Source organism: Linderina pennispora (genome assembly GCF_002104995.1).
Source record: "Linderina pennispora strain ATCC 12442 chromosome Unknown DL89scaffold_23, whole genome shotgun sequence".
Lineage (NCBI taxonomy): Eukaryota > Fungi > Kickxellomycota > Kickxellomycetes > Kickxellales > Kickxellaceae > Linderina > Linderina pennispora.
In genome coordinates, this window is record NW_024468271.1 from 1 (window position 1) to 27,717 (window position 27,717).

The following is a 27,717-nucleotide window of genomic DNA, read 5'->3' on the forward strand; positions in this document are numbered from 1 at the left end:
GGCGGAGGAACTGGTACAAATTGCACGACAACCTTCAGACGACCCAGTGACAACAAATAGGTCAAAGGTGTTGATGAGCGCCAGGTAGACGTGATCGGTGGGCGAAAGGTAGCAGGAATTGAACTGAGCAATCAGCTTCTTAAGCGCCGGAAGAGGAACACCACGGATGGACACCATGGGTGATGGTTTGCCGTCAGACGGAACAACATTGGCAGCAGTATCAGTATCCACTGACTCGAGGGGACAGCAACTTGAATCGCATAGGATCCAGCGATAAGCGTGCCCAGCACCTTCTTCGACTTTGCGTAAAAGGACTTTTCATCAGTCACCGTCGGAATCATTGTCGCAATAGCAATGCCTTGGCTATGAGATATGACACCTACGATATGGAGTGGCTAGTTAGTACATAGCTGCTTCAGAGAATGATATCAATGTGGCACATAATTCTGCCGATACCTACTTCTGAATGACTGAGAAAGTTCGCCCGGGGTAATCCTGAGTGTCTTGTACAAGACCATCAAGTGCATCAGTTGGATTAGAGCTAGGATTGGCGACGCAATATAGATAGCAGCGAGAAGATCCATATTCGGACGCGACTCGGGGTGAAGAAGCCAGCCCATGAGGTCTATCGGCTGATTATAAACACGTGTGAAAGGCGAATCCTGCGTTGTGACCAGCAAGAATTCAGCCATCTCAGCGACAAAGTCGGCAAGAAGTGGGTGATAGACGTCAAGAAGCCAGACAGCCTCGTCCAGATAGTTGTCCATGCCGCCGTAGCCGCCAAACATAGCGGTTGGCTTCACCCCGTCGTCGGTAAAGAGCGCGGGGCGGGGGACATCGGGCAGCATCTCACGGGATTCAAGCACATCCCAGACCGAGTAGTATCCTTTGATGACAGACTGAGCTTGCTCGGTCGTGAGCTTGAGCTGCTGGACAACGACATGTATGTTGTCAATCGAGCAGTACTTTTGGTGAAGGTACTGGAAGGCAGCGACAGCGACATCGGTGTCCTCGGTTGCAGCAAAGTTTACAAAGCGTGCAACAGTCTCGATTTCAAATGACGAATCCTCGTACGGAAAACGGGCGACAAGAGCTTCTGCATGAGCAGAGTCCTTGTCTGGGATACTGATAGCAACCCCATGGATAGTAACTTGGTAGTGAACCATTGGGTGAGGGAAGTATTGAGTACTAGCTAGTCAAAACCGATATAGAGCTTGGTTGAATGGAGTGGTTGAGAAATTCTCGGTAGGGTGAACTCGAGTTTTTAGGCTGGTTGGCGAGTATTTGTGGAAATTTGGTGCGTCTCTACTCCAGCAATGGATTACTTTGCTGTGCCTGCCTGTAACTGACCTCACTGTACCCGACAGGTCAAGACAGCTTTGACATTGTATTCATGTTTGGCATGTGAATCCATTCAAGCGCCTCTGGTACCAAACGTACACACCCAGGGAGCTTTGTGAGAAACAGACACCTTGTTCCCAAGCCCATGTGCAAGAAATAGTGCAAGCACAATTCAGAGAGGCTCAGATGTGTTGTCCATTAGGATAGTGCCCCTACACCCCAGCTATTGACATGATGCTTACAGATTCGACAGCGGCTATAAAGGGGCGTGTGAGCGAGTACTTGGCTCATTGTTGAGTGCATTTGTGCTACATGTCACGCATTTGCTCCAGCTGGCGGCTGAGTTTTTGGGTGGTTGGCTTTTTTCAAATATGATAAAGTCACATAGCACATGATTCAACTGCTTTAAACTGGATATGCTAGCATATGTGGTTCTTGGGATGTGGAAGTGTAGCACGGATAGGCGTTGGAGACGGTCAAGCACAAGAAAATTGGGATTTACCCAACACACTTAGCAAATTGCCTGTTGCAACTTGAATTCATATGCATGCAAAACATACAAGTTTGATTGCAAGCTTCGGCCATTTAGACGATAAAGGAAAACGCATATCAAATGACAATGAGTGAACGCTACGCCACAAAAATCAAGACAAGCTGACAGCGCACCACCTTTTCTCACGAGCAAATTTTTTAGCCCATAGTGCCCAGTATAGATATACACCCTAAAATTACCAGCTAAGCACTTATTGCGTGCATTGATAGTCTAGGAGGCACGCCTGCCACTTACTCAGAAACACAATACTTCGAGTGGCTTGGGGACGCATTATCACTCTATCGATTGACCTCCATGGTATACCGCCTGAATAGTGCGCATGGTTTGTATCCCCTAAGCCCTCAGGGAAGCAGGTGATTGTCTGACCTAGGCAGTTTGTCTAGTGAGCAAAACAGATTTGTAGCTCCAATACCAAGCAGTCCCTTGCTTCTCCGGGTCAGGGTTAGGCAGAGAACAGTGGTAGGACAGTCAAACACCATAACGAAGGACTTTTGAAAAGACAATTTAGTGTCTTTTGAGGAATTTTCTCGGTAATAAAAGGCAAATAAAGTATCATACATGATAGCAATTACTTTGGCCAGACGCAGCGACAGTCGTGCTACCCTTTCACATGCTATTAGACCTGCTGCTTGTGTTTTGTATAATATCTATACCTGCTGGTCAACCCTATAGCATTAAAGCTATTGATGTGTAGTGTACGGGCACGTGTGACCAACCATGAAGGAATGAAGCCCACCCCCCAGAACGCGCAGATAAAAGGCCGTATGCAACAGAGATACAGATTGTTTCCACAGGTTTATTCTTTTACTCAATACAAACACGTCAATATTGACCTTGGGTGTTGTTTTCATTGGAGCGAAACCAACAGAGTAGCTGTAGTGCTACTTTGGTAGTTATACTTCATGGGTGAAATATATTTCAACTCATTACAATGAAATATTGTCTTTAAACCCCCTCATTTGTAGCAAGGAATAGAGATAAAATAATTGTAATATAAACAAGCTCCAAATGATAACAGGAAGCACTCTGACGCTGGTTGACGGGCAGTGCCTAAAATGTATGTTCATATGCATTGTAAACAGAGAAGACCTAGGTCCTGTGGTAATATTCTTATTTGTCGTTATATCTCAATTATTACGTTTTATCTTTGGAGTGCCGACCCAATTGATAGAGCACCTCAGGCTTTGAGTGAATAATACGATAAAACATGCTAATATTACACAGCTGCCGTCTGTGTATCATTCACGCGCCTGTTCTTTGCATCCTACATGCGCAACATGTAAGAACAGAGGGAAAACATTGGATTTTTGTATTGCTTTGATAATATCACCAACATCCAAAGAACAGCTATTTCTCATCCTCGAGTTCGATGAGAATATCTTCACCGCTGACTGTCGATCCGGGCTTGACATGCACTGCCTTGATCGTGCCAGCACGCGGGGCACGCAATACATTTTGCATCTTCATCGCCTCGACCACGGCGACCTCGGCACCCTCGGCCACGACGTCACCTGCACTGACAGCAACAGACACAATGGTACCAGGCATCGGCGAAAGGACCAGCTTCGAGGTATCGAGCTTTTCCTTCTCCTTCATAAACTTCATCAGCTCGCGTTGGCGCGGGCTCAGGATGTCAATGTCAAACTTGGTACCGAGATACTGGACGCGGAATCCAAGAGGCAGTGGATCAAGGTACTGGAGCGTGATGTTGGTTGTCTCGCTGTCGCGCTTAACTACCTCAACGAAGGGCTCGTCGACATCCCAAGTGACAGAAAGATGAGACTTCGTGCTGCGAGCCATCAGGGAGCGTGGTGATCGCGGTAAACTCGTTGGTTCCCTGCAGGTCAACGGTCTTGGACGTCAGCTTCAGGCTAACGGTGACCTCGAGCTTTTCAACTGACCCATCCTCCTGGAATTGCGGAATGAGCAGCACAAGCTCGGACGATGTGGCCGGCGCAGGAACAACATTTTGCTGGAGCGCCTTGGCCGACTGCTCTCTGATTTGGACGAATGAGCTCAAGGGCAGCTGATGAGGCAGCAAGCTTCAACAGTGGTGGTCGGCGTCAAGACGGTGGCCCTTGAAGCCGCTGGGATAGTGCTCGGCCAGGAACGCAGTGGTAATCTTGCCTTTGCCAAAGTCAGCGTTGGAGATGACGTCACGCAGCAGCGGGATGTTGTGCGTCACGCCCTTGATCAGGTACCTGTCCAGCGCATGGTTCATGGTTGAAATCGCCTCGTCGCGGGTAGCACCATAGGTCGACAACTTGCAAATCATCGGGTCATAGAACATGGAGATCTCTGAACCCTCAGTGATACCGCTGTCGCACCGCACATTGTTCTCAACCTTCCAGCTTGTTGGCTCCTGGTACTTGGACAGCGTGCCGATACTGGGCAGGTACTTCTCGGGGTCCTCAGCGTATACACGAGACTCAATAGCCCACCCGTTGATCTTGACATTGCCTTGGTCAGTAGTAGGTCAGCGGCAAGCCCGCAGCCGAGCGGATCATCTCCTCCACCAAGTCGAATCCAGTGATGTACTCGGTGATAGGGTGCTCTACCTGCAGGCGGGTGTTCATCTCAAGGAAGTAGAAGTTGCGGTGCTTGTCAACCAGGAACTCAACAGTGCCAGCACTGTTGTAGCCGACGTTGCGCGCCAGGGCCACAGCCTGTTCGCCCATGGCGCGGCGAGTCTCGGGGTCCAGGTGCGTCGACGGTGCCTCCTCAATGACCTTTTGGTTACGGCGCTGGATCGAGCACTCGCGCTCGGGCAGCCACAGCACGTTGCCCTTGTTGTCAGCGATAATCTGAATTTCGATATGGCGCGGCTCCTCGACGTATTTCTCCAGCAGAATCCGGTTGTCGCCGAAGCTGCTGAGTGCCTCGTCGGAAGCAAGCTTGAAGCCCTCCAGCACCTCCTCCTTTGTATGGGCAATGCGCATTCCCTTGCCACCTCCACCAGCAGACGCCTTGAGCATGACTGGGTAGCCGATATCCTCGGCGATCTCGACTGCATGCTGTGCATCGCGTACGACGCCGTCATAGCCTGGGATTGTGTTGACTCCGGCCTTCTTTGCAATGATCTTCGACTGGATCTTGTCAGCCCATGGCGCCCATGGCGTACTCGCCAGGGCCAATAAACTTCACACCAGCCTCATCGAGCTGCTTCACGAACGAGGCGTTCTCTGGACAGGAATCCGTACCCCGGATGCACTGCCTGGGCGCCGCTCTCCTTGATCGCAGCCATGATGGCATCGACATTCAAGTACGACTGGTTGGTAGGTGCAGGACCAACACGGTACGCCTCGTCAGCCTCTCTGACAAACAGCGAGCTAGGCGTCGGCGTCCGAGTAAATGGCGACCGTCTTGATGCCCATGCGCTTGGCGGTGCGGATGACGCGGCACGCAATCTCGCCTCGGTTCGCAATCAGGATTTTGTCGAACGTCTTCTCTGTCGTCTTGCACGGACCAAAGTACCTAGCCGGTGACGTCGTGTGCAACCTGCGCAGCCCCGAAATAAGCGGCTGGTTCTTTGTCAGCGTCGAGAAAATCATGGTGTTGCTGAGAGTGGGAGAACAGAGAAATAGTGCACAAGTAACGAACTAGTCGGTGGGAGAGGGGAAGGAAGAAGACAGCCGGCATCCCGTTTCTATTTAACTGGCGCCGCGGTTCTGCTGCATTGCCTGGTGTCTGGTTGCCTCGTTCCCACGAAACAAGATAAACATGGGAAAGTTTCCGCATCCGGCGGACCCATCGCGTCCTGTGACTGCCTGGACGCTTGGAATCGCAGCGAGTCGGCTCGACTCGGCCGAGACACCACAACAGAGAAAAATACGCAGAGGGCTCACTTGAAATATTCTGCTACTTTTTTCTGCTCCCGACACTTCAATTCATTACCCTCGCCTTTGCCGCATTTGCTGTATCACGCCCAGGTAAGCAACCGCAGAACGAATCTCGCCACTGACACAAAACCGCGAATTACCCACATAGCTGACCACGCGCAAATGAGCCACTACGACACTGCAGAGCCGGCGGCTGACGACGATTTCGGGCTGGTGGATTTCGACTTTGCTGACTCAGACACACCCGCTGCGGCGCATGCCGAACATAATGAGTCCCCGGCGCTGCCAGGTGACGAGTTTGACTATGCAAATATGGATGACGCAGACTTTGAAATGCTGGTCGATAATCCGCCCACAGAAACTGCCACCGCCATCCACAGCGATACCGAGGGTGCTGGCCAACACACAGAGGAGCTTGTCGACTTCACAGAAGAAAGTCTGATTGAGCCCGATAGTATTGCTGAGGATGCCGGCAGCTCTAGTCTGCCTGATGATGAAAAGCTCCATGACAGCCTCAGTGGACACAAGGTGACGATGGCATGCCAGCAGTGAACCCAGCCGAGTCTGCTGAGGTATCTGTACTAGCCCCAGCGCCTTCGGGCCACGCTGACGAAGATACCAATGGCGCTGATCTGCCTGCTGGAACTCCCGCCGAGTTGATAAGGTCTCCTGCGTTACGCACAGCCGGCACCGATGATAGTCTTGCGGCTACCGATAATTATGACTCGCTGGTCACGGATCCCTTCGAGTCGGCCACGTCGCCAGCTCTCCCACCTGCAGATTTCGTGCACGACGTTGAGGGCACACACGCTGTTGACCACAGCGTCTATGACCACCAGACAGAGGACGATGCGCTTGTCAACTATGAAGACTCAGATGTTGAGGCCGAAATCGAGGAGATCCGCACGGTCTCAAGTGCAAGTCCTGCACGAGGTGGTAGACCTGACTGACGATGCCGACATCGAAGCGGCTATTGATGCCGAGCTTGCGCTTATCGCTGGAGACCGACCCGACCCGGCGGGTGCCAGATGCGCAGGTTCCAGTAACATGGGTATTTTGCGAAGGCGACTGGATGGTGTACCTGGGACCAGAGCAGACATCGTATGACGCAGAGTACCAGCATGTTCTGTTCCACATGTCGATTGCGCAGCTTATTAACAACCTGCACACGGACACGCTGCTCAAGGACGAAGTTGAAATTGCGCTCGAATTTCCGTCGCTGGGTCTGAAAATCGATATGGTAAGTGGGGACTCGTGCGTTTCGGGTTTGTTTTGTTCGGAATGGCGGGTGGCCAGAGGGACCTCCCCTCCGCCGCCTTCATGTTTACGCGTTTCTGCTTTCATTTGCTACTAACACCATCGCCATATTGTTCTGCCGTTACCCGTGTAGCGCGACCAAGAGAGCTTCGAAATTACTCTGGCCCAGCTATATAAGTGTCATGCTGCCGTGGTGGAGGGAGAGCCAGTTACCTTCTGGCCTAGCAAGCTCGCCATATTTCACATCTGCCTCTGCCAGTAACTACTGCCCGTCACCCGAGTCATTTGCCTTTGTCATCCATACCCGCAACTCCGTTCAGAGCACTCTTGAGCACATCATGCACACACTTAGCCAGCACGAGGCATCCATCGAGGCAGTCATCCCGCCCTCGGAAGATCCTGTCACCGTCGAGGGGTCCGTCGAGCCCGAATCTGTCGATGAAGCCGAGCCGGCTGCCCTCTCAGAGGAGGCTGTTGAGCACGTTCCCAGAGTCGGCTGATGATGAAGACGATGCGCCAACTGCCGAGGCTGAGCAAGGCACAACGGCGGATCTTCTGGCCGACAACCTCGGCAATGGTGAGGACAAGGAGGCGGACGCCGACTATGAGGTGGAAGAAGCCTATGACGAGGATGATGATGCAGTTGAAGCAACTAACGACGACGGTGCTGAATTCGATGAGGAGACTGTGGATGAACTAGACATCGTGTTCAATGTCACCGACAACGATGTTGCCCAAGAGCCCGAGACCCACGTCAACTCGGCAGCCGCTTCACCTTCTAACAAGCGGCCAGCGATGCAGTTGACATCGACGATCCTGCTGAGGAATCAGACCTGGAGGATCGTGCCACCAAGAGACGGAAGAACGAGACAGCGCCGACGAGTCACTGGAAGCCGCCGCCTAGTCAAGACCAGCGCAATTAAGCAGCTTTTTTGTAGCCTTTTTCACTATAAAAACGAAACAAAATACCTACTGTTGGCTCTACTGCTGCTGCTGTTGATTCAGCGAGTTTGCCAGATGCTGCCGAATCGTCGCTAGCGGATCGGCCTTAAACGCCGGATGGCCCAGAATCTGGACAAAGCGCTTTTCCTCTTTGATCGCCGCCTTATGCTTTGCCTTCAGCGACTTGGGTCCCTGCTGCAGCGGACCCGTGGTGCCACCCGCAGCAGCAGCCTTCTTTGCCTTCTTTGCTGGTGCAAACAGATCCTTAGCCAGCTGGTCGGCCTGGATCTCTCGCAGCGATTCCTCCAGCCCGCCCATTCCGCGGATCAGTGCGCTCTTGTTGGTAGACCGTCCCTTCCTTTGCTTGTGCTTCCTGTCAGCATTGCGCGCCGCCTGCATCTTCTCCATCCATTTCTGATGCCGGTCAACACGCTTCGCCTTCTTTGTCTTGCGCCCAGTAGCGCCGTCCTCATTCTCCTCGCCATCAATATCGTTACTCGACACAGGACCGGCGAACGAGTGGCACAGGGGCCGAAACGATATCAGCCTCCTTCTCCGCTGGCTTCGCCAAGGCTGCAGACAAGCCTGAGAAGAGGCTCTGTCCGGCAGCCGATGCGCTGACTGGGGGAGCTGCTGCTGCTGTGGCCTTGGTAGTATGATACTTTGTACGTTCGCGAGCGACACGGGGCATTGCTTGGTTGAATTGCAAAGTGGAGACGAAAAAAGAGCTATGCGCGCTACAGACGGGGTGCTTGGAAAAAAAGCAGTGCTGATTATATTCAAACGATTAAGGCAAAGAATCAACAGGCCGTTCGTCTCGTCAGATGCTCTCACCGGACAGATGGTCCCACCGGGCATGTTGGATCGGCAGCACAGCATCCGCTCTCGCCCCCATTTAGCCGCCTCGCCTACCGTGGACATGAGTGAAGAGCGCTGACTAGCTGCAGGACATCGTTCACAGAGAACTTGGCCGCGTTCTCGTCAACCATGGCAACTCTGATGTTCTGGGAAGGGTCGATAATGAATATGCTGTTCTGCGCCTGCCCACTGTGTGGGCACAGTACGCCAAAGCTGCAACGACACCTGGACGGGTGCGATCCTGCCAGCATCGGTAGTGCGATTGGACCAATGCCGCCATTGATACGCGCCTGCTTCTGCCAACCACCATGTGCATACTCCTGAGTCTGTCGAGCACACAAGCACACTGCACCCCATCTGCCGAAAGGAATCGATGTGCTCGCTGTACTGCGCAATAGTTGCCGCATTCATCGGAGATTAAAGTCGCCAGAGTAGAATACAATCACCAGATATTGCCCGGCAAAATCCGACAGCGAGACCGTGCCCCTGTGTTCACCTGGCAGAACGGCTGGTACACTATCAAAGGCAGGTGCCGCCTGTCGTATGTATATGTCCTCAGCATGTGTAGGCTGACCCGGCTCCGGTGCATTGGCAGTAATGGGTGCGGAGAGGGCGCTGTCGGCCATTGCTACTGCGTCCCCGACGTCAGCTTGGCGTTGGCGCTTCACTGCATTATCGGGCTCTGCGGCTATGTCGGGCTGGCGCTTTCGCGGTGCATGAGCGGCAAATGAGGACATGGCGAATTATAAAAGTACAGGTATGCACCGGTTGGGCTAATGCGAGGACGAGCGAAGAGGAGAGGCACGAGCCAGTGCTACCCACAAGAGGAAAGTTGTTTAGGCATAGTGGGATCGCTGCGACTGATGATCAGCATCGCGCTCGATGATTGAGCTGACGTCTATGCCAGCTCGAGAGCCAAGAATGCTGGCCCAAATGCGGTGGCTACTGCTGCTGCCAGTCCCACCCCTGCTACTACTGCCACTAGCCTGCCCAGCAGTGGTCTATAAGACCAGAGCAGCCTGCTTGGTGCAGCACCGGATGCAGCCCATCCTGTCCAGTATCCCCGCCCTTTTGCTCGTTTTCACATAGAATTGCCCAGCCATGTTTGTGCCCAGGACAACCAGCTCACGATACCGCCGCGCCATCCTCAAATACCTCCCAACGCTCGTAATCGGCATCCTGGCAGGGTACATTGCCGGCACACGGAACCTGACTCTGCAGGAAATCAGCCAGATAAAGTACGAGCTGTCGCAGCCGGACGCCCCAGCCTGCGTGTGCGCCAGTCGATCTCGCCCACAACACTGCCGAGGAGGCAGAGCAGATCTACGACGACTACGACGCCGATGAGGCGAGGACCATGCCAGCGAACAAGAAATCCTCGACCAGTACCACCCCCACGGCCAGAAGCCGGTCAAGGCTGCGCTGGTCGCACTGGTGCGCAACACCGACCTGCTCGGCATGCGGCAGACGATCCGGCAGATCGAGGACCGCTTCAACTCGCGCTTCAACTACCCATACATATTCCTCAACGATGTGCCGTTCACAGAGGAGTTCAAGGCAGGCGTCCGCATCCTGACCAGCGCCAACGTGTCGTTTGGCGAGCTCGACAGCGAGAGCTGGGGCATGCCTGAGTGGATCGACCGCGAGCGCTTTGAGGTGGTAAAGAGGACTGCGCGCTACCCGCACGGCGGCAGCGACAGCTACCGCAAGATGTGTCGGTTCCAGAGCGGGTTCATCCACAAGCACCCGCTGCTGGCCGACCTCGAGTTCTACTGGCGCATCGAGCCCGACGTCGAGTTCTTCTGCGACCAGGAGTACGACCCGTTCGTGTACATGAAGGAGAACGGGCTCAAGTACGGCTGGGTCATTGGCATGACCGAGTTCATGGACACGGTGGCGACGCTGTGGAACACGACCATGGGCTTTATCGCCGAGCACCCAGGCATGGTGAGCCCCGCCAACCTGAAGCGCTGGCTGCTGGACGATGCCGGCAACTACAACGGCTGCCACTTCTGGACAAACTTTGAGATCGTCGACCTGTCGTTCTACCGGTCGCCCGAGTACGAGGCATACTTCCAGCATCTGGATCGCGCGGGCGGGTTCTTCTACGAGCGGTGGGGCGATGCGCCGGTGCATTCGATTGCTGCAGCCCTGTTCCTCAACGCCTCGCAGACGCACTGGTTCGAGGACATCGGATATTTCCACCCGGCGGTGGCAAAGTGTCCGTCGGGCTCAAACATTCGCAGCAAGTGCGTGTGCGATCCGCAGCGCTCCTTTGTCGAGAAGAGCTACTGCATTGTGCGCTACAAGGAGTCGAAGCAGATGGTGCTGGACCCAGAGGCGACCGAGCCTGTTCACACGGGACCTGTGTACATGGCGGTGCCGGTGGTGGGCTAGAATGGACGGCGGCCGTGCTAATTGTTCCACTGACCACAAATAAAAAGACGCTTGACACTGGGTCCTATTACCACCGCAGGCTGGTTGTCGACGGCATATCATGCGCAGCGGCGGAAGCGGCGCACATTGTCTGTGCGGTGGCTAATTGATGCTGGCGGTTTATGACTGTCGCGCCCAGCGCAATAATGAAGGCACGGCAGCGTTGGTTCGTGCGAGGCAAGCAGACCTTGGTCCAATCCGGCAATCCAGCCATTCCAGAAACCGCGTGCAGCAGATGCAGATACGCATCCGCATTCTATCGCACTGGCAGTTCATGCTGGCGCAAGCCTTGGCCAAACAGAGCCCCAGGCAGGCAGGCAGGCAGGCTTGGGAGCCAGACAGCCGCGCAACGAGGTGCAAGAAAAACAGGGATTCCAGCCGACACCAAGCACACAGCCACGAAAAGAAAGCCAGCAGCCCTACCCTCCCCCGTCCCTCCTCCTGCCGCTGTGCATGCTGCAGACTCCAGAGCTGCTGCTCTCTTCTCTCTTTGCCCTTTAGCTTTCTCGACTTTTTGACTCATCAGCATGGCTATCGACGCTACCAGGAACCCCGCCATGTCGCTTGCACGCGATCTCCGGCCAAACACGACCAAGATAATTACACCGTTGCCTGCTCCTCTCGATATTGTTGCAGCAGCTGTGTAAGAAAGCCTGCTTTTATACCATGAGCGACATCCTTGCTTTCAAAGAGTTGTAGTGTACATAGTCTGCTGGTGAACCATTCTATATGCCATAGCACGCTAGTTGAAAATATATATGTTGGAAATATTCAACCCATCATTCAGCTCTGCTCTATCAAAGTGCCCAATCCCAGAATACCAGCCAGCCGCATTGGGTAATGCACGCCATATCTCTATTTCGCCGCGGCAGTCCCATCCCAGACTATGTTTAAAATATCGGCAATTCGGCGTGCAGAGTCGCGGATACTGACAGTTCCCCTTGACGCTATCGACATGCGCGCCGACCGCTTCCTTCTCAAGCACATATCGGCGCCCTCGCCACTGCTGTACAAACTCATGCGTAAAAAGACCGTAGCCGAGGTGCACCCCGATGGGACAATCCAGCGTCTGACTGGCTCTGACCGCGTGTTCCCAGGCATGCGCATCCGCATCCCAGTTGACAGTAATATGCGTGCCAAAGATCCCCATTGCGTGACTAGCAGACCGCAGAAACTGCCAGTGCTGTTTGAGAACAAGGCAATGGCAGTATTTCTAAAGCCCTCCGGGATTGCATGTCAGGGAGGCAGCAAAATTGGGAAAGGGGATTCAATTGACGCTATGCTGGGGGCGGTGGACAGTAGCGAGGAGTCAGGGTACAAGCTGGTGCATCGGCTGGACCTGCCGACGTCAGGCGCGCTGGCTGTGGCACGTGGACGACTAGCGGCGGTCCAGCTTACAAAGGCATTTCGGGACAGGACGGTCAGGAAGATGTATGTCGCTGTTCTGCAAGGGATCCCAGCCATGTCCAAGGGCGTCATCGATCACCCGCTGGTGGAAAGGAACGTGGACGTGGTGCCCGCCAGCGACGAGAACAGAGATAGGGCAAAGGAGGCGATCACAAAGTTCCGGGTGCTCAAGACAGGCAAGCACGACGGAACAACCGTGTCCATCGTCGAGTTTGACATTCTGACTGGGCGCAAGCACCAGATCCGCGTGCACTGCTCTGGTGTGCTTGGATGCCCTGTACTGGGCGACTCGAAATACACGCCCAAGGGCATGGTGAAATCAGCGCAGATGCATTTGCATCTGTTCAAGCTTGCCATTCCGAATCTGGGCTCCTCCAAACCGGAGATGGTCACTGTGCAGGCACCGTTCCCAGAGTTCTGGTCGCCAGTGTTCCACTCATTAGGCGTTTCATTTGCGCAAAAGCGATAAATTGCTATTCTACAATACCGCCCAGATCGTCGTCGTCGTAAAGATCCATGATGCTGCGCTTCTTGCCCTTTTTCGTCTTGGAAACCACAAGGTCGCCCAAATCTTCTGACAGCTTGACTGATGCTGCAGACTGCACAGGTTCCTTGGCCGACTTGTCCATATCTGCTTGGACCTTGGCAGTCGTTTTTTCTTTCACCACCAGGCTCTCGAGGCTCGGCAGCTTCTTGGCTAGCGGCTCTGTTCTCCCGCTGAGACTGTCTGGGCATGCGGGCAAACACGGTAGCCATGTTAGCAACTCTCTGTACAGTGCACACAAATCCTGGTGCCAGACACCCAGGACCATGTGCATCCGAGCAACAAGTCCCTGCATAACCATGGCTAGCGGCATAAACAGCGTCGCAGCGGTCTGTTTTGCAAACTGTACATACACGTTCTGGCAGATCTCGCGGATTTTGGCCACCAGCAGCGCAACATTGGCGACCCGTCCACTCAGGGCTGTCATATAGTGCTGGCAAGGCAGAGCTGTCCACATGGATGTCTTGCGCTGGCCCTTGGTTGTGCCAGCGTCAAAAAACGCTGCCATGGTTGTGTCCACCAAGGATTTTATGTTGACGCGATCGAGAATGCGGAGGGCGCGACGGAGCTCGTAGACGCGACGGAAGTAGACCGAGTTTTTGTGCTGGTTCCAGTTACGGTAGAATATGCGCTCGAACAGCATGCGGTCGTTCCAGAGCTCAGTTCTTAGAATAGTTGCGGTCAAACGCACAAACGTGTTGAGGCTCGACCCATGGTCAAACCCGAGCACGTTTTTAAACACCGGGTTGGCAACCTGTCGCGCCGGGTGAGACTTTTTCGATCCCTTCAAGTTCTGGGCAGGTTCATACTTGCTTCGCGGCACCGAATGGCATTCGGGTAGCGCGTACGTGCGGGCACTAAAGGCAGACATTGGGTAGGGATATGAGTAGAAACGACGTGTGTATATTCTAAAATTATAAAAACCATTGGGCCTGAGCAAAAAAAGTACAGAGTTATCGAGAGTAATGTGGGACCTGGCCCCTGCTAGTCAGCCCAAACATTGGTGCCATCCATGGTCATCTCCTCGAGCGCAGCAGTCAGCGGATCAGTGGCCCGGGACTTTGGGGTGGGAGTCGCCTCCTGAGCTGCAGCCACAGGCGGCGCACTCGTTGCAGCAGCCTCTGTCGCTTGCCCCTCTCCTCCAGCCTCCTCCTTGGCTTCTTCGACCTCGGCAGCCTGTTCGCCTTCAGTTTCGGCCTCGTCAGAAAAAGTCTCCTCCCTATCAGCCAACGCTGGGTCATGGCACGAAAACAGCGCAGACCAGTACTGTATGTACCCTGTGTCGGGCAGAATGACCCTCTCGCGGCCCGCGACTGTATCTTCGTTGAACAGATCGTTCCGATACGCGTCCTCGTTTTCTTTCATCTTCTGGCCGACCCACGACCAGATGCTCTTTGACTTTCCGGCAAAGTCCTCATCGGCCCGCTCGCGCGCGTTATTGCCCAGGAACGTGCCGAATTGCGCCGAATACAGGTGGTAAAATAGATCCAGCAAGAACCGCTCGTTGAACTCAAACATGGTCGGGTGCTGGACCCAGAGCTGGAACACACAGTCGAGGAACTGGTGGAATACTGGGCTGGTCTCATGGTCGTGCTTGGAACGTACAAGCCGGAACCCGCCGCCAGACTTTGCCTCCCCGCTTGAGGACGGCGGCACATAGTTTGGCTGCAGATCGGGGTAGTCTGCAAAGAACGGATCGGGGTCGTCAGTGTCATCCAAACTGTCGTTGGCGGCCTGGATAGCCGAGGACACGCGCGACTGCACGGTTTTGAAGGCACGCGACGCAAATCTCCCAAACATCGACGAAGTCTGCATGAAATCGAACCCTCCCGCCTCAGCGCCATTATCCGCACCCGAGTTATCTGCATTGCTCTCGACGTCGCTATTATCCGCCGCCGGTGATGATGATGACTCGGTGTCGTCGGTGGAGCCCTTGGGCCGCTTGCTGGAGGCCCTGGTGACCTTGAAGCGGCCTGGGTGGCCGGTGTGGCCGCAGCGAAGCGAGAACTGGTGGCCAAACGACACCCACTCCTTCTCGACAAGCACAGCAAACCCCTGAATGGTCCGGTAATACGGATCCAGGCACAGCTGCGCCAGGCTGGTGAGCTGCGCGGTTCTGTCCCAGCCATCCGAGCAGTGCACCACGGCGTGCTTTCCCTGGTCAATAGTCTCCACGATGGTTTTGACACCAACCATGATGTTCTCGATGTGCTTGAGCCAGTTTGTTTTCGAGCTCTGTATCCTAGCCACCACACCGCGGTCCGACCCGTCGTCGCTTTGGATAGAATCGACGAGCTTGTTCAGTGCGTCCCGCATGACGTGGATATTGTCGATGCCCAGATAGACTTTGCGACAGCGCTTGTAGTGGTCCATGTTCTCGGAGCCAGCGCCCACGGCCCGGTTCACCACGGCGTTGGTGGTGGGCCGTGCGTCAATGATAATGTTGGACCGTTCGTAGTCGAACCGCGGCGTCACGCCATCAGGCTCCGATGACGCCAAGATGGCCTCCACGAGCTTCTCATCCTGTACCGACCGCGCCTGCTTTAGGCCGACCATGGGCTGCGAGGACCGTGTCATGCTGGCCTTATTTGGATGCAAGTAACATAGAACCGGCAAGCGCCCCTTGCTGCGGTACCGTGCCGCATACGTCAGTGTTGTGTCGCTGATTTTGGTCGGCACCACGAGCATCGGTGGATACGTTGAGCAGAGCTGGTATCCCATGTTGATGTTGGTAAAGCGCCAGTGCCTGCCGGTCTCCTTGCCAACGCCCATGCGCTCAAACTCCTGCTGCGGGCTGTACATGCCCCATCCCCAGCCTAGCGGGTCGAACTCTGGGTGCGGCTGGTAGTAGAACGCATACAGTTTGCTGGCTGCCGACACGCACGACAGGTGCTTGATGGTGGCAAACATGTCGTAGAGCTGGCGCACGCTCTCGCACTGTATGGTCAGGAACATAAAGTGGTGGCAGCGGATACTAATGGACCCCTGCATTGCCCAGTCCGACAGCTCCTCCTTTGAATGCGCCATCGATGGCGGCGCCTGTTCCCATGGCGATGGCGCTGATCCGAACGGCTGTTCCCTGGCGTACCCACTGGCTGCCGGCGTGGGTTTCCGAGGCTGCAGTCCTGGGTGGCCGCTTCAGTATGGCCGAGTGGATAAGCGGGTACCCAACCTAGACATATGAGGGGGTGAATTAGTGCACTGGGCTGCGCTGTGCATTGTCGGCTGTGCACCTTTCTACGCTTACCCAAAGCTCGAGTCCCTCGGCGCTGAAAATTATGTGGTGCGTAGTCAGGTGGACCGCCCCGACATACTGCGTGCCATTACAGACCAGATGCACGCGGTCGACTTTGGTAATGCGAATGAGGTCCATTAAAATTAAAAAGAAAAAGAGAATAATGAGAAAAAAAAAAAACCTTGTCACCAGTGGACTGCTCATGCTCTTGGCCACAGGCTTTTGTTTTGCGCATCGGCGTGATCACGCCAGTGATCCCTTCACCACGCCTGGGGATACGCCTGCTGGTGGGCGTCCGGGTCGCTCTTCTTAGCCTTGGCCGCCAACAGCCGCTCTGCTGCCGACCCGTGCTTCTCGCCCTTGCCATCCTTCTTCAGTGCATAGTCCACGCTGACCGGCTTGTTTGCCAGGTACTGGCCGTTCATCGCCTCAATCGCCTTATCCGAAGCCTCGAAGCTGGCATAGCTGACAAAGGCAAAGCCCTTGGAGTTGCCAGACTCGGGGTCTCTCGAGACCTTCGGATTCTGCACCATCTGGCCAAATGCGCCAAAGGTATCATACAGGAGCTTCTCGTCCACATCCGGATCCAGGTTGCCAATAAACAGGATGGCGCCGACGTCCTGGGTTCGCCGGTCGGCAGAGGATTTGTTGACGCGGATGGGCTTGCCGTAGAGCTTGACCATGTTGAGAATTTTGACTGCGTAGTCGGCGTCCTCCTCGCTCTGGAACTCGCAGAAGCCGTAGCCTTGTGTGGATTGGGTGACACGGTCCTTGGGGAGGTGCACGTTTACGACGGGTCCGGCCTGCACCATCAGCTCCCACACCAGCTCGTCTGTGACTCGGTCGTCCAGGTTCCCAATGTACACGGACGCCTCCTGGTTTCTTTCGTGTTTTGTTGCCATGCCGAGAAAGAAGGAAAAAGGAAAGAAAGAAAGAACGGAATGGCTGCGTAGCTCGCTCCTCCTGACCGCTGCGATGTATACCCTAACAAATATATTGACTCAGGCAAAATACCGGTATTTATGGAGAGGGTTTCATCAGGCCTTGGCAATGTCGCTGACCAGATCAAACTCGGCGCCCCTCTTCTCAAACACACCCTTCTCGGTAACCACCGCGGTAATGAGCTCGGCGGGCGTGACGTCAAAGCTCGGGTTCCATGCATTGGTCCCCACCGGCGCAACCTGCAACGTCTGCCTCACCAGCTCTCCTCCAATCGACTCGCTCACGAAGCCAGCGGTCTGCGTGATCTCGTCCATGTTGCGCTCCTCAATGACAATGTCCCTGCCCGACTTTAGGCCCAGGTCGATGCTGGTGACGGGGGCAGCGACGATGAAATCAACACCGTGGAACTTTGCGGTGATGGCCAGCTGGTACGTGCCGATCTTGTTTGCCGTGTCGCCGTTGGCCGGCCACACGATCAGCACCAACAACAATGGCGCGGATAGACGGGTCGCTGCGCAGCAATGCCGAGACTGCAGAATCGCAGACAAGCGTCGACGGAATGCCCTCCTCCTTGAGCTCGTAGGCAGTGAGCCGCGCGCCCTGGTTGTAGGGCCGGGTCTCGGAGGAAAAACACGTGCTCAAGAACCGACCCGTCCTTCTGGTACAGCGACCGGATGATGCCCAGAGCAGTGCCGTGGCCGGCGGTGGCCAGTGCGCCGGTGTTGCAGTGCGTCAGCACCTTGATCCGGGGCACAGTCTCGGGCCGCCGACGCTCAATGAAAGCCGCGCCGTTGGCGCCAATTGCCTTGTTGTCGGAGATGTCGTCGGCCAGCATCTGCTCGGCGGCGTCCACGTATGCTGCGGCGACGTTGGAGCACGTGTTGGTTAGCTTCTTCAGCTTGGTGATGGCGTCAAACAGGTTGACCGCCGTGGGCCGCGATGTCGACAGGTAGTCCAGCTTTGCGTGGATAAACTGCCGGGCCTCGTCGTCCGAGCCGAAGGTCTGCGCGCTGACCTCGGCGGCCAGGGCCAGGGCTGCGACGATGGCGATGGCTGGGGCTCCGCGAGTCTGCATAGTCACGATGGCGTGGTGGCCGGCGGCGCTGTCGGGGATCTCAATGTACTCGCTGCTGTGCGGCAGCAGGAGCTGGTTGAGGATGGTGAGCTTGGGGCGGTTCCAAACGATGGCCTGAAGGCGGCTCTGGGCGGACATGGCTATTGACGGAAGGAAAGAAAGAAAAAAACAGCGGTATAGCAAAAGGTTCCAAGAAAGAAAAAGAGAGTTGAGATAAGCAGCACTGCTTGAAATTAAAGTGTGATTGATGACCAACAAGAACTAAGGAAAATTGCGTGCTTAGACAGTCAGCAGCAGCTCGGTGTACTTGGGCAGCGGCCAGTACTTGTCGGCAATGACGACCTCGAGGGCATCCGAGGCGTCGCGCACGCTGGCGATGACCGGGACGACGTTCTTGTAGGCCAGCTGGGCGTGGACGTTGGCGTCCTCGGTGTGGGCGTCGCAGAACTCGACAATCACGTCCGACAGCTTCTTGTACTCCTTCTGCAGGGCAGACACCAGCGGCGCCAGCTCGTTCAGCGCGTCGACCTCGGGCGCAGTCTCGACCCCGGCGGTCTTGAGGGCAGCAGCCGACTCGGCCAGGGTCTTGCGGTACTCGAAGGCAGCGGGCAGCACCTGCTGGCCAATGATGGTCTTCAGGGTCTCGGCCTCAATCAGGATGTCCTTGGCGTAGCGCTCGTTGAGAATGTAGTAGCGCGAGTCAAGCTCGTTCTCGGTGAAGATGCCGGTGGTCTTGGTCAGCATCTCGACGTGCTCGGGCTTCTTCAGGTAGGTGAACGCCTCGGGCGCCGACTTGATGTTCGGCAGCCCGCGGGCCTCGGCCTCCTTGACCCACTCCTCGCTGTAGTTGTCGCCCTCGAAGCGCACGGGCTTGGTCAGCTTGATGAACTTGCGGATCACAGCCAGCTTGTCCTCGGTCGACGGACGCGGCTTGTCGCCGGTCTGCTCCTTGAGCGCCTGCGTGATCTCGCCGATGGCGGCAGTGACAGCGCAGTTCAGCACCGTGACCGGGAACGACGGCGACTGCTTCGAGCCCACAGCGCGGAACTCGAACTTGTTGCCGGTGAAGGCGAACGGCGACGTGCGGTTGCGGTCGGTCAGGTCGCGGGCGATGTGCGGAAGTCCGGCCACCTTGACGTCAAGCACGGTGCCGCCGACCTTGATCGACTGGAACTGCGGAACGCTAAAGTTCTTGATCGGCCGGTTCTGCTCGATCGCATCGAGGACCTCGTTCAGCTGGTCGCCGAGGAACGCCGAGATGATGCCGGGGGGAGCCTCCTGGGCGCCCAGACGGTGCTCGTTGGACGACGACGAGATGGCCACGCGCAGCAGCGGCGCGTGCTGCTCCAGACCGCGCAGGACCGCCAGCAGGAAGATGATGAACCGGTAGTTGGTCTCGGGGCGGACCGTCGGGTCCAGCAGGTTCTCGCCGCGGTCCGTGGCAATGGCCCAGTTGCAGTGCTTGCCCGAGCCGTTGACGCCCTTGTACGGCTTCTCGTGGTACAGCACGCGCAGGTTGTGCCGGTGCGCGACCTTGTGCAGAACGTCCATGGTCAGCAGGTTGTGGTCCACCGCGACCGACGCCTCCTCGAAGATCGGAGCCACCTCGAACTGCGCCGGTGCCACCTCGTTGTGGCGTGTCTTGATCGGCACGCCCAGACGCAGGCACTCGAGCTCCAGCTCGCTGATCGTGCGCATGACACGCGTCGGGATGCGGCCAAAGTAGTGGTCCTCGAGCTGCTGGTGGCGCGGCGGCAGCTGGCCCACGAGCGTGCGTCCGGTGATCTTGAGATCGGGGCGCAGCGAGTACATGTTGCGGTCAACAAGGAAGAACTCCTGCTCGGTTCCCAGCGTCGTGTAGACGTGGTTAACGTGGGCTACAATAATCACAGATACCAATCAGCGGATCATCCTATCTTTCCCCGTCCTCACCCGTTATCACGGTGCCTGGGACCATGGGCTTGGTCGATCGCAAAATGAAGGGGAAAATTTTTTTCTCCAAATACGCGGCCCCCTCCCTATACGGATGACTGTGAGCAATAGACTTACCCTCGGGCTCCAGCAGGTTGATCAGGTCGCAGGCAGCGCGCGACAGGACCTCGTTGGAGCGCAGCAGCACGGTCTTCTCGTCGAGCGCATCACCGTTATACGAGATGAATACCGACGGGATGTACAGAATGCTGGTACCGTTGGGGCCATCCTGCACAAACATCGACGACGACGTATCCCAGATCGTGTATCCACGAGCCTCGAATGTCGTGCGCATGCCGCCCGACGGGAACGACGACGCATCGGGCTCCGACTGCAGCAGCTGGCTGCCCGAGAACAGGTCAATGGGAGTTGTCTACAATGCGAAATAAAAAGCCGAACGAAATGTGAGCATCACAGCCTCCTCCCCCGCTTTTTCTCCCATCCCACAGCGCGGCAGGCCTGTAGGGAATGGTAGTAACACGCTGCGTCTTACCTCCTCGCCGCCCGGCGTAAAGTTGGTGACCAGGCTCAAGAATGCATCGTGCTTCTCGGCGGTGGTGCCTGTCTGCGGCTGGAACCAGTGGGTGAAGTGCGTGGCGCCGCGATCCATGGCCCAGATGCGCACCGCATGCGCAATCGCATCGGCCGTCGGCTTGTCCAGGTTATGCCGGCCGCGGCGCTGCTTCAGGAAGCTGGCGAAGATCGGCTTGGGCAGCGACTTGGCCATCGTCTTCAGGGTGAAAACGCTCTCGCCGTACATCTCCGACGGATACACCGGCTTGCCGTCGGCGCGGCGCGGATACATGATCTCGCGCTTGGGGCCGGACACGGCCGAAACAAGGGCGTTCTTGCGAAGCTCGTAGGCACTCATATTTAGAGATATAGTTGCTATAATTGGAATAATGTTAGTGAACAGAAAAGAAAAACGAAGCCGCTGCCCCGCCCCCTGGCTTTTATACCCTCCCAGCGCCCCGACTGAGGAACGTTGGCCAGTTTTCCAGGGTAGGGGGTGGTGCCTGGGGGGGTTCGCTGACTTTTAAAAATATATACCGCTTTGGGCCCAAGCCCGGGTTGCTGAGCACTGATTTGCCCTTGGATGTGTCACTAAGCCTCAAACGCTCGGCGCCCGGTTATTCGTCTTTTTTCCCAGGACTGGGGAGGAGCCTTCTTACCTTGCGATGGAATTGCGAATAGAGGGGCGGGGAGACTGGAGCAGTAGGCTGGGTGGTGGTCTGCGAGGCAGCTGATATTGCAACGGGGGGAGGTGGACGCCAGCCGCCGTGGCTTTTTATGAAAACACGGCATTGCTGGTCGTAAGGGGCGTCACCCCCTTGCGAAAAAAAAACCCCCCTCCGTCGTTTCAGACGCTTTTCCCGGGCGGCCTGGCAAGCCTCGTCGAGTCGCGGCTGCCCCTTCCAGCGACAGGCACGCCCGGATATATGTGCTGCCCATCCCGCGCGCTGCCTGGCCCATGTGCATGTCGCAAGTGCTGCCTCCACTACGCCTGACTTTGCTAAAATCAGGCTTTAATTTTGGACACATGTCGTGCGATGCGCCCGGGTCAGCGAGCATCAAGCAGTCCTGCCCTGGCTGCATTATCAGCCTTGATCGCTCCACTCTGTAAACCAATGAGGAAATGGGCCCAATTGTTCCCCTGTTATCGCGCCAGATCGGCTGTGGTTGTCTAACCGCGCGCCCCCTTTGCGGATTGCCCATCATAAGGGGTCTGAGTGTTGGATCTTGAGGAGCATCCCATCTGCGTGTACCGAAATATCCAGGCGCGGTCCGGGTGCCCCACTTCATAGCTGGCGCAGTGCAATGGCCAGGTCCCGGGCTCGTTGGCCACCCTGAGAGACGTGCAGCATCCCCCTCTTTGGCCTTATGTCCGAGCGGCGAATAATGGCAAATATGCTGCATGCCCAATGTGCCCTCCCGGCGAATTAAGGAGCCATTCATGTAGCGCCTTGGGAAAGTAACAGTTGATTAGGATATAAAAAAGCGATGTCCGGCATCTGAAACAGATTTGCCGCCTACGAATAGAACTTCTTGTTGATAAGATACACCAGCAAGTACGTGTTGACGACCACGCTGCCCTCGTAGAGCGTCATGGTCTGCACATTATCGTACTGCAGCTGGAGCAGATCCTGCATGTGCAGCACGCATCCGCCGCCGGGCATCTTCACGCCGAGCAGGCTGACCTGCACGTCAAACACGCCGGCCTCGTCCGACGAGATGGTCAGGCTGATCTTGTCCAGCTGCCGCGGCGGGTACCCGTCGACGCTGATGATGACGCCCTTGTAGTACAGCTTCTCGGCAGAGTACTTGTACGAGCCAAACCGCGGAACACGGCCCGCCCGCTGCAGGTCGCGCAGATGGAAGTACTGCCGCGTGAACGGCAGCACGCTGTGCATCTTGCGCTGGCTGCTCGGCGCATCCTTCGCCAGCCGCCGCGTGCAGGACGCCAGGTACTCCTCGTACGCCCGCCGCTGCGACTCCAGGTACTCGCTCTTCTCCTTCAGGTTCAGCAGCGTCGTGCGGATCCGCCGCATCTCCACCCGCCGCCGGTCGCGGCGCTGCGCTTTGGTGCGGATGTCACGTGCAATGGCATTCAGCATGCCCTGGTACCCATCGCTCTTGCGCACGCGGAACACAGCCGCATACGCCGGCTTCGGGTCCTTGCTGTAGACTGTGCCGGTGCCGATGTTGGACTTGCGCGTGCGCTCGACCCACCGCTCGGTCTCCAGCATCCGCATGCTCTTGGCCACCTGCCGCTTGAGCTCCGAGAACGTCAGCGACGCCAGCTCGCGAACCACCTTCTCGCCCGCCAGCGCTGGCGGCGGCGGCGGCTGCTTCTGCGAGCTCACCGAGGGCGTGGGCGAGCTGCGGCCCGACATGCCGCTGCCCGGCCGCCCGCCCACCTGCGAGCTCATAAAGGCCGCCTGCGACTCGCGCAGCACCATCAGCTGCTGCTGCGCCTCCCACTGCTGCTGCCACTGCGCCAGGTGCCGCTGCTTGCGCTCCTCCATCTTGGCTATCTCCAGCTGAATCGACGCCCGCCAGCGCGACTCGTCCTCGGCCGTCACCGGCCGCTCCAGGATCTCGAGCAGCGACGGGCCGGACTGCACCCGCAGAATCGTCAGCCACTTGCGCTTTGTCTCGAGGAACAGCCGGTGCAGCTTGGCCGCGCGCTCGGCCTTGGCATGCACCGCCTCCTTGGCTGTTGGCTGCGCGCCCTGGAGCAGCCCGCCGGCCCCGTACGCCGCCTGGCTCGCGCTCAGCGCTGCATCGCTGAGGATCTGCGATGCTGACGCCGCCAGCACCGAGGTAGACGCGCTGCCCGACATGATTGTCACCGTGTCATCGGCAAACCGATCTGCCAGCTCCAGCTGCAGCTCATAGTGCGAATACGGGTCGGACCGGGTCCGCGGTGCCTTGCCCAGGTCCTGCAGGACCACGCGCAGCGGATCCTCCAGCACTAGCACCCGGCCGCTGCCGTCCGGCCCAGCCCGCTCCACCAGCACCGTGCCCTGCGGAATCGCATCGACCAGGTCCGTGTCCTCCGGGTCGCCGCCTGTGACCTCGGCCGTGTCCTCCTCGGCCTTGCGCCGCTGCTCAATGATGCTCATGACTGCGTCGTATGAGCCAAACTTTTGCTTGACCTGCTCCGGAATCGCCGGCGCTATGTAGTCAAGATTGGTCTCCAGCGCCTGGTGCATGGTCTGGATCTCGGAGATCGTCATGCAAATGCTCGGCTTGTGGAGAGTCGCCAGGTCAGTGAACTCGTCGATCTGGAACTTGACCTCGGGGTCGACCACGTCAGTCACCTCATACGCATATGTCAGGAACCGGCCCCACAGATACCCAATGTGGTTGTTGAGCGGCGACAAGAACATGTTGTCTTCGTTGAACTTCATGCCCACGCTGACCTGGTTCAGGATCTTGGCTATCTCGCCCAGGTTCTTGCGCTGCAGCGGCGTGATCGTCGTCTCGATGACGTCAAACATCTCGGGGGCAATGATGGCCGGGTTGATGTACCGGTAGTACACCAGATGGCCCACCACCTTCATCACCTGCTGCTCTGGCTCGTCAGGGAACTTGGTTGTCAGCGCCCGCCGCAGCTCGCGCGCAATATACCGCATGCCGTAGGGCATGTCGTCCAGCGACTTGAGGATGGCATCGACAAACTCCTCGGCCAGCGTGCGCAGCTGCCGCAGGTGCTTGATGAACGTCGTGCGCGTCTCAAAGTCGTTCAGCGCAACCTCGCGGGTGACATCGTACTGCCGCCGCGACTTCTCGCCCGTCCGCGACTCCTCCTCGCGGATCAGACTGCGGTAGATGACCAGCGGGTCGCTCTCCAGGTCGATCTCGGGGTCATCGAGCACCTTCTTGATCAGCGGCTGGAGCAGATCGCGCAGGTACTTGCGCTCCTTGGCGCCGCGGTTGTAGTGCACTGCGAGCTTGATGAAGATGGGGTTGCCGCGCAGGAACTCTTGGATGTTGGAGATCGAATCCATCTCGATCTTGATCGCCGAGCACAAGAGCTTCAGCAGCAGATACTCCTCACGCGCATTCTGCGCAAACCCAAACAGCGTCAGGACGATGGTCTCGATCAGCTTCGATATCGAGATATCCTCACCGCTGCCGCCCTTGGGCGACCCCGGATAGCCGCTGTCAGTGGACGCGCGGCCATTCAGCCCACCGCCATTGGTGCTAGCTATGCTGGTGACCTGTGACTGCCGCATCACCTTGGAGCCGCCCTGGTTGAGCAGGAACAGCAGCCGGGCCAGATATGTAGGCTGCGTCTGCAGCAGATAAAACAGGTGCTGGTACCCGTCCAGCCGCTTGCGCGACTCCTTGTCAAGATTCTTGAGCGAGTACAGTGAGTTGGCCGGCACCACGCCCGAGAGCGCCAGTGATGAATACGAGTTGCGGAAACTGGGCGAGGCAATGGTCGACGGCTTGCGCATCTCATCGAGGAATCGGAAATGGCGGCTCGTCTGCCGGACCACCTCCTCCAGCGAAATGCGGTTGCGCACAAGCAGCGCGATCTTGATATCGAGCTGCTCCAAGATCCGCGTCGTCTGCTGGTTCTCGCGGATCTGCCGAACTGCCAGCTGGCGATGGCGCTCCAGATCAAGCTCCTCCTCAATGTCCTGGTCCGTGTCCTCCAGGATCGACGCACAGCTCTGCACAACCTTGGGCGTCGGCGGCATGTCCTCGACGGTCAGCGTGCGGTACGCCTTGCCTGCCAGCTTGGCCCGGTACATGTTCTGCAGCTTGACAATGACGTTCACATTGCGCTTCAGGTGCGTCCTACGCTCCTTCAGACGCTGCCGGACCAAGTACCCGCGGGACAGCGCCTGGATCTTCTTCACACCCATCTCAACCGTCTTCCACGACGACAGGCGCGACCCGTACTCCTCGCGTACGATGTAGCCACGGCATAGCGCCTGGAACCTGGTGATAGCAGCAATCCACCCGCGCATATCAGCGTACAGCTTGCGTGCCAGCCGGCCGCGAATCAGCGCCTGCACTCCGACGATGCGCCGCTCGAGCTCTGCGCGCTCCGACTCGAGCCGCTTACGACGCTCCAGCACCGCTGCCTCCTGCTCGCGAGCAATGCGCTCCTTCTCTGCCTTCTCCTCGGCAAGCCGCTTCTCCTCTTGCTCGCGGCGCTCCTTTTCGGCCCTGACACGGTCGCGCTCAGCACGCTCTTCGAGCTGGCGGGAAATCTCCGCCTCTTCAGCCAGGCGCCTGTTCTCCTCCTCCCACTCGATTCGCTGTCGCTCGGCCTCGATAGCTGCGTCGCGCCCCGCCTTGTAGCCATCCAGAGCGCGCCTGCCTAGAACCATGCGGCAATATGTCTGCATCACTGTCGCTGACTCCCACATACGCAGGTACCGCCGTGCCTGCCGCTTCTCCTCCAAAAGCCGCTCGGCGAGACGACAACGAGCCGACTGCTGGAACTGGATCACAATGTCAATGCGCTTCTCCCAGTACAGCTTTGCCTTCTGCATGCGGTCCAGGTCCGGGTCGTCCAGGAACGACACGTCGCCATCGAACCGCGTATGGTCCGATGCCGTGTCCTGCTGCGAGTCGGCTCCGCGAGACAAAACATCCTCGGCCTTCTCTGTAGCATCGTCGTCAACCTGGTCTTCTTCTTCTTCTTCTTCTTCTTCTTCTTCTTCTTCTTCTTCTTTTTCTTCTTCTTCTCCCTCCTCTTCGATATCGTCTGGGTTGAGCCCCTGCTTCTCCAGTGACGCCCTCCGCAGCTCTCGCGACAACCTCGGTCTGCGGTTGCCAATATCTGACTCGATACGGTGGAACGACGGAACATTGAGCCCCAGATTATCGAGCTCGGCCTGTGTCTGTCGGAGCTGGGCTTCTGAGAACTCGAGGTGGCCCACCAGATCCTTCATGCCAGGAGCAATGCCCATTTTGACCAAAAAGTGGCTGAGCGCATGGACACAGTAGATAACGCGCGGCATGTTTTTGCGGTCGTACAGGTCTGTCAACTCAAAGTGGAACAGCCGTGGCAGCTTGACCTGGCGAATCGCCTGCAAGAAAAAGTTGATGTTGTCGGTGTACTTGAATGACCGCTTGACGCTGTCCTGCTGGTAAATCTTGCCCACCGCCTCGGGGCAGAACGTCCTTGCCAGCTTGGCCAGCCCGACGCCGTTCCGCAGCGAGTCCTCGAGCGTGTCAATCTCCGGTAGCTCCTCGCTAATGCACGCCTCGATCCATTCCTTGGCCTCGCTGACATGGCACAGGTACTCGTAGGCTGCCAGGTTCTTGCGCTCAAAGTCGCACCAGCGCCCGTTGCGCATGAAAATCGAGTCGCGATCGACATGCGACGCGTCCTTCTGTAGGCGGTGCCGCCCCTTCATTCCCATGACACTCGGCGAATCTGGCGGATCGACCAGCATCGCTGACAGGGGTCGGCCATTAGGCGTTGTGTTGCCCACAGCCGTGCCAGGCTTCATGAAAGCAGCCCACGGCGGCGGGCTGTCGACTACTGTGTGGCTCCGGAGCCGCGGAGTCGCCATGGGCGGGTCAGATGACGCTGCTGCTGGCGCCGTCTGCGGCTCGTGCTCCTCGGACTCGTCAAACGACATGCTGGTGGGCTTCAGTCGGCCTATCCGCCGGCCCAGCGACGCATCCTTGGTGTCGATGCTGAGCGTGTTTGCGCGTTGACGTCTCCCCATTGTGCTAGTGTCTACAATGCTGTATTGTCAATTAGTTTCGGATGTAGCGTCCTCAAAACAAACCGCTCCCCCAAGTTCCCTTTTTTGCGCGTCCCTTTTTCGCTTACCTTGC

The 27,717-nt window shown here is 57.0% G+C and overlaps 16 protein-coding genes across 16 annotated transcripts; 4 read left to right on the forward strand and 12 right to left on the reverse strand.

The window, feature by feature from the left end:
• Positions 1-13: 13 nt before the first annotated feature.
• DL89DRAFT_97802 (uncharacterized protein) lies at positions 14-1,228 on the reverse strand. The gene is made up of 2 exons (XM_040892305.1): positions 461-1,228; positions 14-379 (listed from the first exon to the last, which is right to left on the reverse strand). The coding sequence occupies exons 1-2, from the start codon at positions 1,164-1,166 to the stop codon at positions 132-134; spliced, it is 954 nt and encodes a 317-aa protein (XP_040739762.1). The 5' UTR covers positions 1,167-1,228; the 3' UTR covers positions 14-131.
• Positions 1,229-2,114: 886 nt separating this feature from the next.
• Positions 2,115-2,726, reverse strand: DL89DRAFT_270719 (uncharacterized protein). Its single transcript, XM_040888802.1, has one exon. It carries the CDS (start codon positions 2,452-2,454, stop codon positions 2,236-2,238), a length of 219 nt encoding a protein of 72 aa, XP_040739763.1. The 5' UTR covers positions 2,455-2,726; the 3' UTR covers positions 2,115-2,235.
• Positions 2,727-3,177: 451 nt separating this feature from the next.
• Positions 3,178-3,938, reverse strand: DL89DRAFT_97806 (single hybrid motif-containing protein). Its single transcript, XM_040892306.1, has one exon. The coding sequence runs from the start codon at positions 3,692-3,694 to the stop codon at positions 3,242-3,244; it is 453 nt and encodes a 150-aa protein (XP_040739764.1). The 5' UTR covers positions 3,695-3,938; the 3' UTR covers positions 3,178-3,241.
• On the reverse strand, positions 3,939-5,138 carry DL89DRAFT_260829 (uncharacterized protein; the record flags this gene model as incomplete). Its single annotated transcript, XM_040885821.1, has 3 exons — positions 3,939-4,343; positions 4,411-5,032; positions 5,095-5,138. 3 exons carry the CDS (start codon positions 5,136-5,138, stop codon positions 3,939-3,941), a joined length of 1,071 nt encoding a protein of 356 aa, XP_040739765.1.
• Positions 5,139-5,844: 706 nt separating this feature from the next.
• On the forward strand, positions 5,845-7,945 carry DL89DRAFT_270720 (uncharacterized protein). The gene is made up of 7 exons (XM_040888803.1): positions 5,845-6,250; positions 6,280-6,641; positions 6,737-6,973; positions 7,124-7,167; positions 7,190-7,481; positions 7,815-7,833; positions 7,860-7,945. The coding sequence occupies exons 1-7, from the start codon at positions 5,896-5,898 to the stop codon at positions 7,892-7,894; spliced, it is 1,344 nt and encodes a 447-aa protein (XP_040739766.1). The 5' UTR covers positions 5,845-5,895; the 3' UTR covers positions 7,895-7,945.
• Positions 7,731-9,025, reverse strand: DL89DRAFT_97825 (uncharacterized protein). The gene has a single exon (XM_040892307.1). It carries the CDS (start codon positions 8,851-8,853, stop codon positions 7,972-7,974), a length of 882 nt encoding a protein of 293 aa, XP_040739767.1. The 5' UTR covers positions 8,854-9,025; the 3' UTR covers positions 7,731-7,971.
• Positions 8,859-9,669, reverse strand: DL89DRAFT_310571 (uncharacterized protein; the record flags this gene model as incomplete). Its single annotated transcript, XM_040890963.1, has 1 exon — positions 8,859-9,669. A coding segment is annotated over exon 1 (339 nt), but the record flags the coding sequence as incomplete, so codon positions are not given.
• Positions 9,670-9,711: 42 nt separating this feature from the next.
• DL89DRAFT_286843 (glycosyl transferase) lies at positions 9,712-11,187 on the forward strand (the record flags this gene model as incomplete). Its single annotated transcript, XM_040889891.1, has 3 exons — positions 9,712-9,789; positions 9,880-10,062; positions 10,144-11,187. 3 exons carry the CDS (start codon positions 9,712-9,714, stop codon positions 11,185-11,187), a joined length of 1,305 nt encoding a protein of 434 aa, XP_040739769.1.
• A 241-nt stretch (positions 11,188-11,428) lies between these two features.
• Positions 11,429-12,002, forward strand: DL89DRAFT_97838 (uncharacterized protein). Its single transcript, XM_040892308.1, has one exon. It carries the CDS (start codon positions 11,462-11,464, stop codon positions 11,894-11,896), a length of 435 nt encoding a protein of 144 aa, XP_040739770.1. The 5' UTR covers positions 11,429-11,461; the 3' UTR covers positions 11,897-12,002.
• Positions 12,003-12,015: 13 nt separating this feature from the next.
• Positions 12,016-13,076, forward strand: DL89DRAFT_325498 (pseudouridine synthase; the record flags this gene model as incomplete). The annotated part of the gene is made up of 4 exons (XM_040891524.1): positions 12,016-12,343; positions 12,398-12,613; positions 12,656-13,027; positions 13,062-13,076. The coding sequence occupies exons 1-4, from the start codon at positions 12,113-12,115 to the stop codon at positions 13,074-13,076; spliced, it is 834 nt and encodes a 277-aa protein (XP_040739771.1). The 5' UTR covers positions 12,016-12,112.
• A 30-nt stretch (positions 13,077-13,106) lies between these two features.
• DL89DRAFT_295999 (uncharacterized protein) lies at positions 13,107-14,048 on the reverse strand (the record flags this gene model as incomplete). The annotated part of the gene is made up of 1 exon (XM_040890702.1): positions 13,107-14,048. The coding sequence occupies one exon, from the start codon at positions 14,046-14,048 to the stop codon at positions 13,107-13,109; it is 942 nt and encodes a 313-aa protein (XP_040739772.1).
• A 62-nt stretch (positions 14,049-14,110) lies between these two features.
• Positions 14,111-15,873, reverse strand: DL89DRAFT_270724 (phosphatases II; the record flags this gene model as incomplete). Its single annotated transcript, XM_040888804.1, has 1 exon — positions 14,111-15,873. A coding segment is annotated over exon 1 (1,589 nt), but the record flags the coding sequence as incomplete, so codon positions are not given.
• Positions 15,874-16,330: 457 nt separating this feature from the next.
• DL89DRAFT_310577 (uncharacterized protein) lies at positions 16,331-17,314 on the reverse strand (the record flags this gene model as incomplete). Its single annotated transcript, XM_040890964.1, has 1 exon — positions 16,331-17,314. The coding sequence occupies one exon, from the start codon at positions 17,312-17,314 to the stop codon at positions 16,673-16,675; it is 642 nt and encodes a 213-aa protein (XP_040739774.1). The 3' UTR covers positions 16,331-16,672.
• Positions 17,315-17,449: 135 nt separating this feature from the next.
• On the reverse strand, positions 17,450-18,567 carry DL89DRAFT_296002 (putative translation initiation factor; the record flags this gene model as incomplete). The annotated part of the gene is made up of 3 exons (XM_040890703.1): positions 17,450-17,794; positions 17,826-17,954; positions 17,989-18,567. 3 exons carry the CDS (start codon positions 18,565-18,567, stop codon positions 17,450-17,452), a joined length of 1,053 nt encoding a protein of 350 aa, XP_040739775.1.
• A 141-nt stretch (positions 18,568-18,708) lies between these two features.
• DL89DRAFT_227408 (glutamine synthetase/guanido kinase) lies at positions 18,709-21,127 on the reverse strand (the record flags this gene model as incomplete). Its single annotated transcript, XM_040884852.1, has 3 exons — positions 18,709-20,306; positions 20,479-20,773; positions 20,894-21,127. The coding sequence occupies 3 exons, from the start codon at positions 21,125-21,127 to the stop codon at positions 18,709-18,711; spliced, it is 2,127 nt and encodes a 708-aa protein (XP_040739776.1).
• A 1,303-nt stretch (positions 21,128-22,430) lies between these two features.
• Positions 22,431-27,326, reverse strand: DL89DRAFT_227413 (Rho GTPase activation protein; the record flags this gene model as incomplete). Its single annotated transcript, XM_040884854.1, has 7 exons — positions 22,431-23,031; positions 23,110-23,298; positions 23,383-23,594; positions 23,754-23,867; positions 24,060-25,031; positions 25,146-26,032; positions 26,720-27,326. The coding sequence occupies 7 exons, from the start codon at positions 27,324-27,326 to the stop codon at positions 22,431-22,433; spliced, it is 3,582 nt and encodes a 1,193-aa protein (XP_040739777.1).
• Between the last annotated feature and the right edge of the window lie 391 nt (positions 27,327-27,717).